This window comes from Macaca fascicularis, chromosome 3 (assembly GCF_037993035.2).
Source record: "Macaca fascicularis isolate 582-1 chromosome 3, T2T-MFA8v1.1".
NCBI lineage: Eukaryota > Metazoa > Chordata > Mammalia > Primates > Cercopithecidae > Macaca > Macaca fascicularis.
Genome location: NC_088377.1, coordinates 162,632,668 through 162,645,853, shown reverse-complemented (window position 1 = coordinate 162,645,853; position 13,186 = coordinate 162,632,668). Strand labels below are relative to the sequence as shown.

Sequence of the window (13,186 nt, the reverse complement as noted above, 5' to 3'; positions counted from 1 at the left end):
TAAATGAGATCATTGGCTTTGACTGTAAAGAAGCTAACATGTACAAATGCTTTGCAAGTCAACTCATAATTAATGGGTTCAGCGTCTATGCAAATTCAGTAGTGTGGCTTCTCACCAACGTGAAAGGTTGATTCAAGGTCCTGGCAAGGCAAATGAGGAATTGTTTGGCTACTAACTACTTAAATAGGAGATATGCAGAAATTCTTTATGCTTCTGTAAGAAAAGCTGAAAAACGATAATAAAAAAGTAACTACCACAGTCATTCTCAACATGTGGTCCCAGGACCAGCACATTACCATTACCTGGAAACTTGTTAGAAATCCAAATTTTTAACCTGCCTCCCCATTCTTACTGAATCAGATCTACCGTGAGTAGGGCCCAGCAATCTGCAGTCTGCAACTTAACAAGCCTTCCAGAGAACACTGATGCATGCCAAATTTGAAAATCACCATCCCAGCAAATCAGTAGGTACCATGGTAGAGCTTTGCCAAAACTATGTTTTCAAGCTAAAGGGATTCCCTTCAGCTTCTGATAATTATAAAATATAGAGCTAGTCAGGTCCCCTAGAGTCGCCTCTGCTCTCCTCATCCCTTAATCACTTGTTTAGTGACTCTGATAAGAAGGTGGAATGTTAAACAAGATTTTTTAAATTCCAAGAGTTCCCCACTCTAAATGGAACATTTTGTTATATAAATGGTGAGATTCGCTGTGACTTCCCTACTTTTCCTTCGAGAAAGAGCTAAAACTCATTATTATTATTATTATTATTATTATTATTATTATTAAAGGTTACAATTAACTTGTTGGTAGAATTCTTTCTTTGGAAACAGAGATGTCACTGGCTTGATGAAATCTGAAAGAAGGTTACAAAGAGCCTTCACTAGGGGTAGGGGGATGTGAGTTCTGTTCCTCACTTGGTTGAGCTCAGACACAGCCCTGAGCACGTTTCATTTTGCTCTCCCATAGAGCTGTTTCTTATCATGATCACTAATTTTTTTTCCAAAAGTCCAAAGAAGAAAATGGCACTTGAATATTTGAAGGAGAGATTCAGCCATTTTATTAGTTATTTGTAGGTTTATTTTTTCAATTGCGTATACATTTAGTTGTGTATCTACTAGGTATATGCACGGCATTGTTTTTATGCAGAATAGCATACAAATAGATGAATAAAATACTCCCTGCTTCACAGGAAGTTTATAATACAAAAGGGGAGGTAAGAGAAACACAAAAAAATTATCAAAAAGTATGACACAAAACATACCCTAGGCATCAAAGATATATGAATAATGTATGATGAGGTCTAAGGAAATTTGTTCACCATTTCTGTCTTGAGAAGAATTGAGGGGGGGATTACATATTCGTTTGAACATTAAGAAATGACAGAGCCAGGAGAGATGGCTCATGTCTGTAATCCCAGCACTTTGAGAGGCTGAGGTGGGACAATTCCTTGAGCCCAGTAGTTCAAGACCAGTCTGGGTAACATAGTGAGATTCCCCTCTCTACAAAAAAATAAGAAAAATTAGCTGGGCTTGGTGGCAGGCTCCTGTAGTGCTGGCTACTCAGGGATTGAGATGGGAGGATCCATTGAGGCCAGGATGTCAAGGCTACAGTGAGCCATGGTTGCACCACTGCACTCCAGACTGCGCATCAAAGCCAGATTGTCTCAAAAACAAAAACAAAAACAAACAAACAAACAAAAAACTGACAGAAAGGAGGGAGCTCTAGGAAACAAAAACCTCAACAACAACACAAGGCAGAAAGCTTTGGAATGCGATCAGGCAAAGTTGAGCAGGCCAATTACTATAGTTATCCTCCCTAGCCATGTATTAGTATCACCTGGGAAACTTTTTTTTTTTTTTTAATAATGATGTCCTGGTCTGTCTCCCTCCCCCAAAATTCTGATTTAATTTTCTGGAGTGTCACCTGGGCATTGGCTTTGTAAAATTTTAAGTTCCTTAAGTAATTGGAATGTGTGGACAGGCCTGAGAACCAAGGCTATAGCAGGGATGTAGAAGTGTCTGACCCCATAGCATGGGAAGTATTGAATGCCTGATTAAGAAATATGTGTTCTGTTTAGTAGAAAATAATAGGGGAGTGTTTAATAGCTACTATGATAGCACAAGGATGAGGCAAAGTAGCTGTAGGGAAGGGGGACCCAGGGTAGAGCAGATGCACATTTTACAGGGCTTGGTGACAGATGTGTGTTGTGATTTCAGGAAAGAGAAACTGAAACTGTAAGGAAGCAGGTAGATTCCTGAACAGGCCAGTTTTTCTTGAAAACTTGAGATTCCAGTTCACCTAAGTAAGCAAGTCCTCTGTTTTTGTTTGTTTGTTTGCTTTTTGAAGGGTATACTACTGTCGTTTGCTCAAGGAAATATAAAATTGGCATCATGAAATTAACATGTTTTTAAGAAAGAAATGATCGCTCAGAGCTTAAAGAAGACTGCCCAAATAATAGTGATCTCCTGATGGGGATGGGGGATGTGACGACGAGCTTTAGAGCTGAGAGAGTGAGGGAATATGGAACTAGCAACAGAAACATGTCAGGAAGGAATGACAGATACTGCTGGGGTAGCACCATCAGTTGTGTTTTATACATGTTGAGGCCGTAGAATACACAAATCAAAACATCTATCAGGTACCTGGACAATCTTGACTCTCCAAATTCTGCCCATAGGAGACAAATTAGGTAGGATTCAACCGTATTTAGAGGTTATATCTCCTGAGGGAGATATTGCATCTGCAGAGTAGAAAAAATTACTAATGGGAGTATCAAGAAAAGGAAAAAAATGACTGGGGATAAATGTCTTGGAGAATGTCCATATTTCAAGAAGGAACACAAAGAAGGAGTTGAAAGATGGGAGATGCAGGTTAAGGCATCATTCAGGAGGTTAAGAGAGAAAAGGGTTTGGAAGATCACTCCCAATGCATATCACATGCAAGGACATGGTGGCGTGGTGTTTATTCCACTATGGCTCATGCGTTTGATCAAGGTTGGGAAACACTGCTAGAGTAAGAAAAAAGAAACTCAGAAATTGCCTCAGCGAATTCACATCAATACTATCAGGATCCATTGACATCCTGGCCTCAATGGATCCTCCCATCTCAATCCCTGAGTAGCCAGCACTACAGGAGCCTGCCACCAAGCCCAGCTATTTTTTTCTTACTTTTATGTAGAGAGGGGAATCTCACTATTCTATTCCATTCATTACAGAATAGAATGTATATAACTTTTGAGAAATACTGATATTCTACTCACGCCCAAATCTATTCTCATACCAAAAACATTGCAATTCAATAGTGACTGAATTTCCTAACAAAAAGGAATTTCTTGGTAAATTTTGAAGGCACAATTTTAGGAGGTAGGTGGGGGCAAAAGTTGTTATAGACAGTTAATTGGTGAGAGATTGCTAAAAAAAAATTCTACTTTTTCTTAAGGCTGTATTACCCAAATGGAAGTTTGTATGTCCACCAAGAGACAGTGTTAGAGGGAAGCAAGTTCAGCTAAAAAAGATGAAAGACCATCAGAGGAAAATGTTAATTATTTTGGGAAACGTCAAGTCTAAAAAGGAAGTGAGTTGGGAGGTTTCAACAATACTTATAATATTGAGAGTAGAAAGTAAAAGTTGTACAATCGTTAAAAGACAGTCTGGGAACTATAGTTAGAAGCTCCCAAACTCCTCCCAAATTGAGAAAAATATCAAAAATAGTTTAAGCAGCTAAACTTGATAATGCATTGGCGTAGCAAATACACTGTACCTGGAGTCTCCAAACTCCCGTTTTAGTTAATCCACAAACTGTCGTTTGAAAGATCCCATATGAAGGAGTTTGTTTATCTTTCCTGGAGTCTTTCCTCAATCGAATTGTAATTCAGATATTATGTGTTTTTACAAATTAAATCTGCCATTCAAAGCACAGTTTAGGCAAAACCAAACAAAAATGTCTGATTTCTTTTCAAAAAATAGTCTTTTCCATTTTAAAGATACACAAAAAGAACAACGACCTGAAATAAATTACTTATCAAATTTTCAGTGCTGCATTTTTCCTTAAAAATAAAAGAAAGTACATCTAACAAGACAGTTCAGAGAAAGTATCTTCAAAGCTATATTTAAACATTTCCCAGCTTTAGACAATTTAAATACCCAGTCTGGTTTCCATGAAACTTAAAAAGATCAAACAATTAGAAAGAAGCTAGGCTTGAAGGGGCAATGCTAGGGACTTTGGTAAACATCTGGTTGCCATTTTCAGTTGTAAGACCTAACTCATTTAAGGAGGCAGTTTAGATTCTTTAGAGTAAAAATGAGACACTAGCTTTTTGTTCTCTGTGCACAGCGAAGGGTAAAGAAAACATCAGAATGGGGAGGTCACTCTAAGCTCAACTTTTATAAATAAGACAATTTTTTTTCAAAAATTAAAGTAAATTGAACTCAAGTCTCTGTAGTCTAAACAACTCAATTGAGTTAAGGTTAAATAAACATTCCTTGAGCTCCAGTGAGCCAATTAAAGAACGAATTCTGTTTGGTCGTAAATACATCAGTAATTCTATAAGCACTGAGGAAAATAACAATAAACCTGAGCATACAATTACTGTGTGTCATAACACAATAAAATAGAACAGTGCAGTCTTATATGTTTCTTTGATTCAATTTCTTTTTTCCCCCCAGTTTGATTAACTAAAATACAGAAGCACTTCTGATACCATCCAAAGCCTATTACTTGCATAATGAAAAACGTATGTCAAACGTGTTCTCAGCGAAACACCGGCGAGGCAAAACACACAGTGCCTTTTAAATGTGACCTTTACTCTTTTGTCTTCCTGCTAAATAGTCATAGAGCATATTAAACTCAGGAAAGCAGCAGGGTGCTTGTGTGGGGCTAGTGGGGGAAAAGGAATGGGAAGAAAAGTTCATTAGGCTCTCAAGCCTTAAATTATCAGCAGAAGCATCTGCTATAAACGTGCACTACTAGTCCAAGAGGGCCACATCCAGATTTGCTCCAGACTGGTGTTTCTCACCTCTTCCTTGCCTGCTATTTCTCTCTTTCGCCCGTGCAACACCAGACAAAGCAAAGAGTAAACAAAAGGAATCCCTGCAATGATAGAGATTCATATTTTTGTCTTGTTTTCTCTCATTCTGTGTGTTTGAGTCTTATATTTTACCACAGAACCGTAGAGTTCAAAAAAAGCTTTGGTGGTCATTTCACTCATTCTGCTACATAATACAGCAACCCAGAGTTGCTTCTGTTGCAACAAAACTTCCTACTTTTTGGTTTGGGCTGTTCTATTGCTGGACAACTCTGATCGATAAAATGTCCTTCCATAAACTGGTCCTAGTGATGCCTTCTAGAGTTACTAAAAATAAATCTTGCATTCAAGCACCTCGTTAAACAATGGGAAAAAAAAATATTGGTTCAACTACGTATAGGGCCTCCCAGAAACATTCTTTTCAGTTGAACAATCTGTTTTCTCATTCCTGCTACAGTTCCGGCTTCTGCTGCAACTGTAGAAATAAACCCTCTTGAAGTATACGTAAATAATTCTGACAAAATGATAAAATACACTCTGTGTCAGAGTCTTTTGAACTACATATTACTGAGTCTTGACCCCAGGAGCAGGTTAAACACTTAGAAAAATATGTATCTTTTTGTGGCCACTTACTATCCTATGAAGTAAAACAATGATTTACTGAATAGCACCTGGATGATAGGAAAGAGAATAATTTGATGGTGTCTTTTTTTTCTAGAGAAGTGTGTTATTAAAATTCTGGATCGTAATACATGTTTTTTCAAAGCAAAGAACTGGAAGACCAATAAAACTTATATCACACTAAGAAATAAACTACAGAGCATAATATAGAAGATGCAGATAGGACCTAAGTGATATGACGTGGTTTTTGACTATTCTCCTTCTTGCTTTATAGGTTCACAAGTAGCAAAAGCTGTAGACTTACTTTTACCAGAGAGCATCCTTAGGTAACACTTGTGTTACACTGTTTTACAGGCTATTGAACCTTCAGTAAATCAATTATCACCTCTCAGAAGATGACCCACATCTCCTGACCTGGCCTTTCTGCTTGCTTGAGTTTCTGCTGAATACATCCCTATGAAAAGTTCACAACACCTACAACTGAATATGTATAGAATGAAACTCATCCAACCTGTCCCAAAATCAACAGGTCAAGTAACCTGCAAATGTAACAGGAGAGCCTCGAAAGCAAGGAAAGAGTAAAATTCTTAAAAATGGACACGAGTACTTAAAAGCCCCAGCAGTATAGAATCGTTGGATGTATAAACTATCAGCCCTATGTAATACTATATTTATGGTTTCATTATCTTTGGTGTAAGAGTGGATTTAAGTCTAAGTAGAATATCAGTGTTCCTCTAAAGTCAAATAAAATAAAAGTTTTATAAATTAAGTTTTAATATGAGTTTCCTGAGTGAATCTGCTGTTTTGGGAGTCCAAATATTGATGCACTGTGTTACCCTCCTTTGTTCATGTATTTAATACATACTTATGGGATGCCCCTATGTGGAAGGTGTGGTTATAAATGATAAGCAGAAAAGACATGGTCCCTGACCTTAGGAAGCTTACAATTTTTTTTTTTAATGTGAGATTTTTCCACGAGAATAATCCAGGAGAGTTGTCAGAATTTCATGAGGATTTACAACCCAGACCTTTTAATGAGAACATAGAAGTTGAGAAGGCTAAATTGAAAAACACCCATCAAGTTCATTTTACCCACAATAACATCCAACAGCAGCACTCTTATACTATGGCGTATTTTAAATACATCTCCCTACAGGGAAAATGTCATGTTCTCCTTTCTGTAACTAGTTCTTGACAGTAGTAACAATATTATCTCCCGTTTATGGAGTGATTACTATGTACCATTCTTAAAACAACCTCAAAAGGATCAAGTTGTAGATGAGAAAACCAAGACTTTGAGAGGATAAGATACTTGCCCAAGGTTATGTAACCATTAAACAGTAACACTAAGGACTCCAACCTAGGTTCTGTCTTACTTCAATGCTTATACTTTTTAATTCCCAAAGTCTACTACTACCCCAAGAAAGTTATTATTGTGGTTAAACTCATCTTACTTATGGGTAATTTAAAGTTCGACTTCCTTATAGCTTCTTTATTATTACAAATAAAAAGAAAAATGTGAAATATGTTTTCCATTACAAAGGTTAAGATTGATCTGTAGTGGATGTTTCTTTTCTATACAAACTTCAGAAACAGCTTTTGGCAAGTAGCCACTATAAATAAACCTTCAAAATGAGACTAAATTCCAAGTGATATACTGATGTTGGACATTTTTTAAAGTGCAAGTGAATGTAAATAAAATATAGGAAGATAGAAAACTATTAAATTATAAACAAGGAAATAGATCTTTCTTTTTATATTTTCCACAGCATTAAGTAGTGATCTGTATCTCTTGCTCTATTAACTATATCTTTTAATAGTATTTCCCAAGAACATATTTGGGTAAATAACAGTGTCCTTATTAGGAGGTGAAAAGCTGTCAAGTAGCATCATTTAAATACTGTTCTCCAGAACACACTGTATCAAGTTTAATATCAATACAAATTCCAATAAATACTATTTATCATAGTATTAACTCTAGCCCTTTATAGAAATGTCTTCGCTATATCATGCTGTAATGTTATACTCTGAACTCATATTAAAATGTTGCTATATGAACCAAGATATGACATCTACTTCATTTGCAATACAAATGTTGCTCTGACTTTTGACCCATTGCATAACTTACCGTTGTTTACTTAATACTCCCTTTGAAAAAAATTGTTTTAAATATCTTATTTGAGCACGTGGGAAGTTAGGGGGATGAATCATGATGGTTCCTTCTTCCTGAGAGTAAAACTTCTATTCTTTCTCTTGTTGTTCTAGGTGTTTAGAGGCTCATGGACAAAACTAAGCCTAAATTATGGTAGCTAAGTGGAATAACCAGTTTGGCCCCTAATTTTATATGTATATTTTATTAATTTTGTTATTATATATTTTATTGTAAACCATCATATCCTTTTTGAATAAGATGTGGTGTAAGCTTAAAAAATGAAACATCCCAGTCCTAGAGTTGAATCCTCAACTTGGTATGACATCAAGTTACATAGGCTTATTCTGGATACAGGAGCTAGGAAAGGTTTTTCTGTAAAGGGCCTAATAATAAAAATTTTAGGTTTTAAAAGCCATACAGCCTCTGTTGCAATTAATCAACTCTGCCTTTGTAAAACAAATGCTGCCAAAGGCAATACAAAAACAGAGGAGAGTGGCTGTTTTCTAATAAAACTTTATTTACAAAATCAGGCAGTGGGCCAGATTTAGCCAGTGTACCATAGTTTGCCAGCCCTTGGCAAGAACATCTATATGGTCTTTTACTTTCTGTATTTCTTCAAAAAACATTCTATGTGAAACCCCCAAGTTATAAAAACAAGAGCAATTTTAAACAGCAAGACTGACTTTAATTCTGTAGCTTGATTGCAGGTTTGCATTTTGTTTTCCATGTGGATTATAATATACATAATTTGAAAGTATAATATGTATTCAGAAATTAACAGAAAATTGCCAAATATCCAGTACTCTTCAAGTATACGTAAATGATTCTGATTCAATGATAAAATCTACTCTAAGTCAGAGTCCCTTGACCACATACTACTTGGATTTTACCATTGGAGTAGGATAAAAACTTTCCTTTTTAGGCCACTATATGCTGAAGCATTGATTTACTAAACAGCACTTACATGATAGGAAACAGAATAATTGAATGGTGCTTCTATCTTTTCCTTTAGAGAATTACATGTTCTCACAAATGCAGGGGCATAAGATATATTTTTCCAAAGCAAGGGATGGGAGAACCGTAATAGTGCATGCTTTTACTCTGTTATGTTTTGTAGGCCTAAATCTGTAAAGACAATTGTCTTATACTGTTCTCAAAATCAGTTTAAAGATGAAATGCTGTTTGTAAATACCTATGCAGTTAGATCATAGGCAATGTAATAGCATAATAGCAAGCAGACTGTTGCATTGTTTTATTCCCAAAATTAACTCTAAAAATTGTTACTCTTTGAACCAATAATATGTCCCTCAGAACAGTGATCCCCGAATTGGGCTACACATAAGAATTACTTGTGGCTGTTTTTAACGTGTAAACTCCTGGGCCCCTTTCTCTGGCTTCTGCATGAGATAAAACACTCACTGGACTTTACTTTGTCTCCTTCTAGAACTCTGATAAGGTTGGACCAAGTGATTCAGTCCCCACCACATACTATTCTGAAGTTAAGAACATTAATGCCTTTAACAGATAAGAGAACTAGGGCTCAGAGAACTTAACTTGCTTAAGTCATATGTTCATAGGCTTAAAATCTTTCCCAATAGAGACATCAATTTCTCTTATGTCATTAAAAAGGAATTAACCAGTCAGTGGGGTAACATAACACCCATATTCTAATGTCGGACTCAAAATTGCCTACTTTTTCCTTTTCAATAAGTGTCTAGTATACAAGTCATAGGAAAACTAAATCGAATACAAAACTCAAAGGTTACTCTACTAGTAAATATTATATTTAATAGTGGAGTATTACCTATCTGGCCTATGACCATTTTAGTTTTGCTGATTTTTATCCTTTTATGTTCCTCAAAAGTTTAAAAAAGAATGGCTCCAAGCTGGAAAGGGGTCACTTGTGCTTCAAAGGATGGTACAAAGCGAGTGACTTTAATTCTGTAGCTTGATTACTGGTTTGCATTTTGGTTTTTTTTGTGTAGATTATAATATACATAATTTGAAAGTGCAGTATATATTCAGAAATTGACAGAAAATTGCTAAATATGTACTACTCCTCAAGTATACATAAATAATTCGGATCCAATGATAAAATCTACTCCAAGTAGATTTTAGAGGTGAATGGGGTGGATCAGGAAAGGACAGGAAAGCAGGTGAAATAGGCAAAATAGAGAAAATACCTTCTATAGGTATTGCCCTAGGATGAAAAATACATTTTGTCAAAGTGTCAAATCTGCACCTGGGTACTCAGTACCATTTGTGAGAGTATCTGTTTTGTTTTTAATGTAATATTTTCAAATTGCAGGTTAAAAAGCAGAAAATGCAGTGGTAAAAGGAAGTGGAGTAGGGCTCTGGATTATTCTGAATTGTTTCCTCTTTCCACAGGCTGCTCAACTTGGAGAGGTTTCATTTAAACATTCCCACTATAGTTTCATATTCTCTGTTGATATACACATGGTAAAAATAACCATGAGGTGAATATGTGAAACTAAAGCAAAACAAATTCTGCAAGAATCACATCTCTAGGAAATACTGTTTTGTAGCAAGTACCTCAGTTCAAACATAATTTATAGATTAAATTTGTGGCACGGAAAATAGGCTGCAATAAAAATGTTTTCTTTCTATACAATAAATCATCAAGAAAATGTTAGATTGTAGTCACGACTCTTTAAAAAAAAAATTCAGGTATTTGATGCATATTGTTCTCACAGTAAAAACTACAAAATCAAATAAAAAAAATAAAAATCAATGTTCCATACTCATGAAATTGGGAAATTGCTACCCTTTCTTGAGACTTATCCAGTAAAAATATCTTATTATACACAGTAAAAGAATGCCAAGACAGAGGTAGGATCTAGATGTTTTAAAAGCTGTGGGAATGTGGGAAAAGTAAACCAAATCAGCATTTACACTGACAAATTCTAGGGACACTATATAGTTATCTTGTGCCACTGGGCCCAGCAGTTCCTTTGGCTGCCAGATTCTGTTGCCTTCAGGCTGTTTTTGCACTTCCTTGATATTTGGAAGCTGCAGAGTAAGTCTCCTTTCTCTGGTAAAACTGGCCCAAGAACATCAAGGGAAAGAGGAGCTATAACCCATCTGCTTTGCAGCTGGAGAAAATTGAAAACTAAAATTGAATTGAAGTTGAAATGTACAGATAATCCATGTTGTACCCATAGAAAGTCAGTAGCAGCACCAAGAAGGCAGGGAATTTTAGGAATTTTCGAAAATAGTAGCATGTTATCAGGGCCACTCTGCACGACTCCAGGAGCATGGGTCCCATGGCAGTGTGCAGTAGTTATACAATCACCCCTTTTAGGGATGGGATGAAATATTTTGTGGAATGAAAGAAAGATTAAACATTTTATATTTTTTTCTTTATACCAATAGCTATTCTGATAAATAGGTTTTTAAATATCACTTATGGGTATTCCAGAACTTTAGATTGGTCTTACAGAATGGAGCCAACATCAGTGAAAATATAAGGTTTGCAAAGTTTCTTTTCAGCTTTCCTTAATATTCCAGAGCTTTCTTATTTTGTTTTCTTTTCCTCATTTGCTTCCAGAAGCTCAGTGCTTTAGATTTCCACACTACTCCTAGAAGGCAGTGATGACTAAATGGAGTAAACAAAAGCCTGTGTCCCCATGACCCAGGCTCTGCATATTTTAAGACCTTCTTTCTTCTCATCAAAGAAGATCTTCTGGATTCTACTTCCTCAGAGTTTCTTCTAAGTAGCTCACAATTTCACTGCCAATGTGTTAAAGGATGGTCATGGCTAAACAGTCCCCAACCTTCTCAGCAATATCTTCCCAACTTGCTTTCAGCACAAACCAGCAAGGGGACATCTAACTGGAGGAGTGCTGTGCTGATGGCAAGATTGTTGTGAAAACTACTGTGATACCAGGATCTGACTATTCTCCCCCAAAGGAAACAATGGCTGAGATAAACAGTTAATTCAAAGTGCTTAACCTCCTCCCCTTTTAATAAATAGGAAAATAGATATATTGTACAATCATAAAGAGAAAAATCTGATTTGCTTATTCTGAATGAGGGTTCTGCATCATTGAGCTCTCATAATGATAGATAAGTGCAGGGTTATGGACCAAAGGAGAGATTGAAGTATCAAAGAGGTAAAAAGCCAGAGCAGAGAAAGTGAGAGTTGAAACACAGGTATCATCATCTGTCCATCCCTCACACCAGATGTAAGATGCAAGGTATACCACTTCAGCTGGTAAAGCCTCAGTTTCCTTTTCTGCAATCTGGGTTTGAAGTTGGAATTTATATTTCTTCATCTCAGGATGCTTGGCAGCTATAGTGTAGGTTAAATGTGATCATGAGTACAGAGGATGGCATGGAATCTGCCACAGTTACTTGCTCAAGAAATGGTAGGTCTTATTGTTATTGCCCTTTTGAGTCTCATTATTTACTCAACTTTCTTTGCAAAAAAACTTGTTTAAAAACTTATCTCTTATTATTCTCTCCAAATGACAGAAATAAATGTACTTGACAAGTAATGGTGCATATGATCAATATCCATACTTCTTTCCTACTTAGAGCCAATCTGTGAATCACATTTAAGCTGGCTTCTGGAAACAATTTCCAGCACATTCTACTTGCAGTCAGATGAAGCTGCAATTTTCTTAAAATATGAAGCAGTTTGGGTGCTGGGCAGAACATGTATTCAGTCTCATAAACATAAACATTTTTTATGTGGCATTTAAACATGAACTATGCGACTCCAAAATGCTACAAAAATATAAACAAAAAAATTTCAGGAATAAAGAGATACAGTTAAAGAAAAATAGAGAGGAAGTAAAAAAAAGAGATAAGTTTTCTATGATGTGAGAAAGTTGGTCAAGGATAAGCATTTGGTTTTATAATTTTTTTTAGAGGGAGATAGTAGCACATTCTAGAAATTGTTTAACATTATATGTCAAGTGACTTTGGCAGTTACTTCTTACTATTCTGACCTTGTTCTAGTAGCGCCAGTCCAAGGCCAGCATTGTGCCTTTCTTCAGCGATCACAACGGTATAGCCATGTTGAGTCAGAATGCGCTGGTGTAGCCGAAGCTCTGTTTTGCTGTAGAAAGGAGGCCTGTAGAGTATGGCCCTTCGGCCATGGCTGCCAAAGTGTGTCTCCATTGATTCTTCGACCTAAGAAAAGAAGGCATAAAATTTCAATATAAAAAAGTAGTACATTTCCCTTGAAGGACATCACGAATGCAAATCAAGGACTATTTGGGAAGTTTTTCTTAAGTTTTTCTCTAGAAGTGAAAGACAATTTCTCTGAAAGACTGACAAGGACAAAGATGACCTCATATGCAAGAACTGAAGGCCAGCTGAATTGTCCTCACTGTAACAGAAAGACGAAAATTTTAGGCTATAAA

General features: G+C 36.2%; 1 protein-coding gene across 18 annotated transcripts in view; it reads right to left on the bottom strand.

Moving 5' to 3' along the window:
- CPED1 (cadherin like and PC-esterase domain containing 1) overlaps positions 1–13,186 on the bottom strand; it is a 310,448-nt gene that overhangs the window by 270,636 nt on the left and 26,626 nt on the right. For all 18 annotated transcript variants that reach the window (XM_005550620.5, XM_074035873.1, XM_065542507.2 and 15 more), the window contains one exon: positions 12,770–12,953. In XM_005550620.5, coding sequence (XP_005550677.3) covers positions 12,770–12,953 — 184 coding nt within the window. The remainder of the gene's footprint in view (positions 1–12,769; positions 12,954–13,186) is intronic.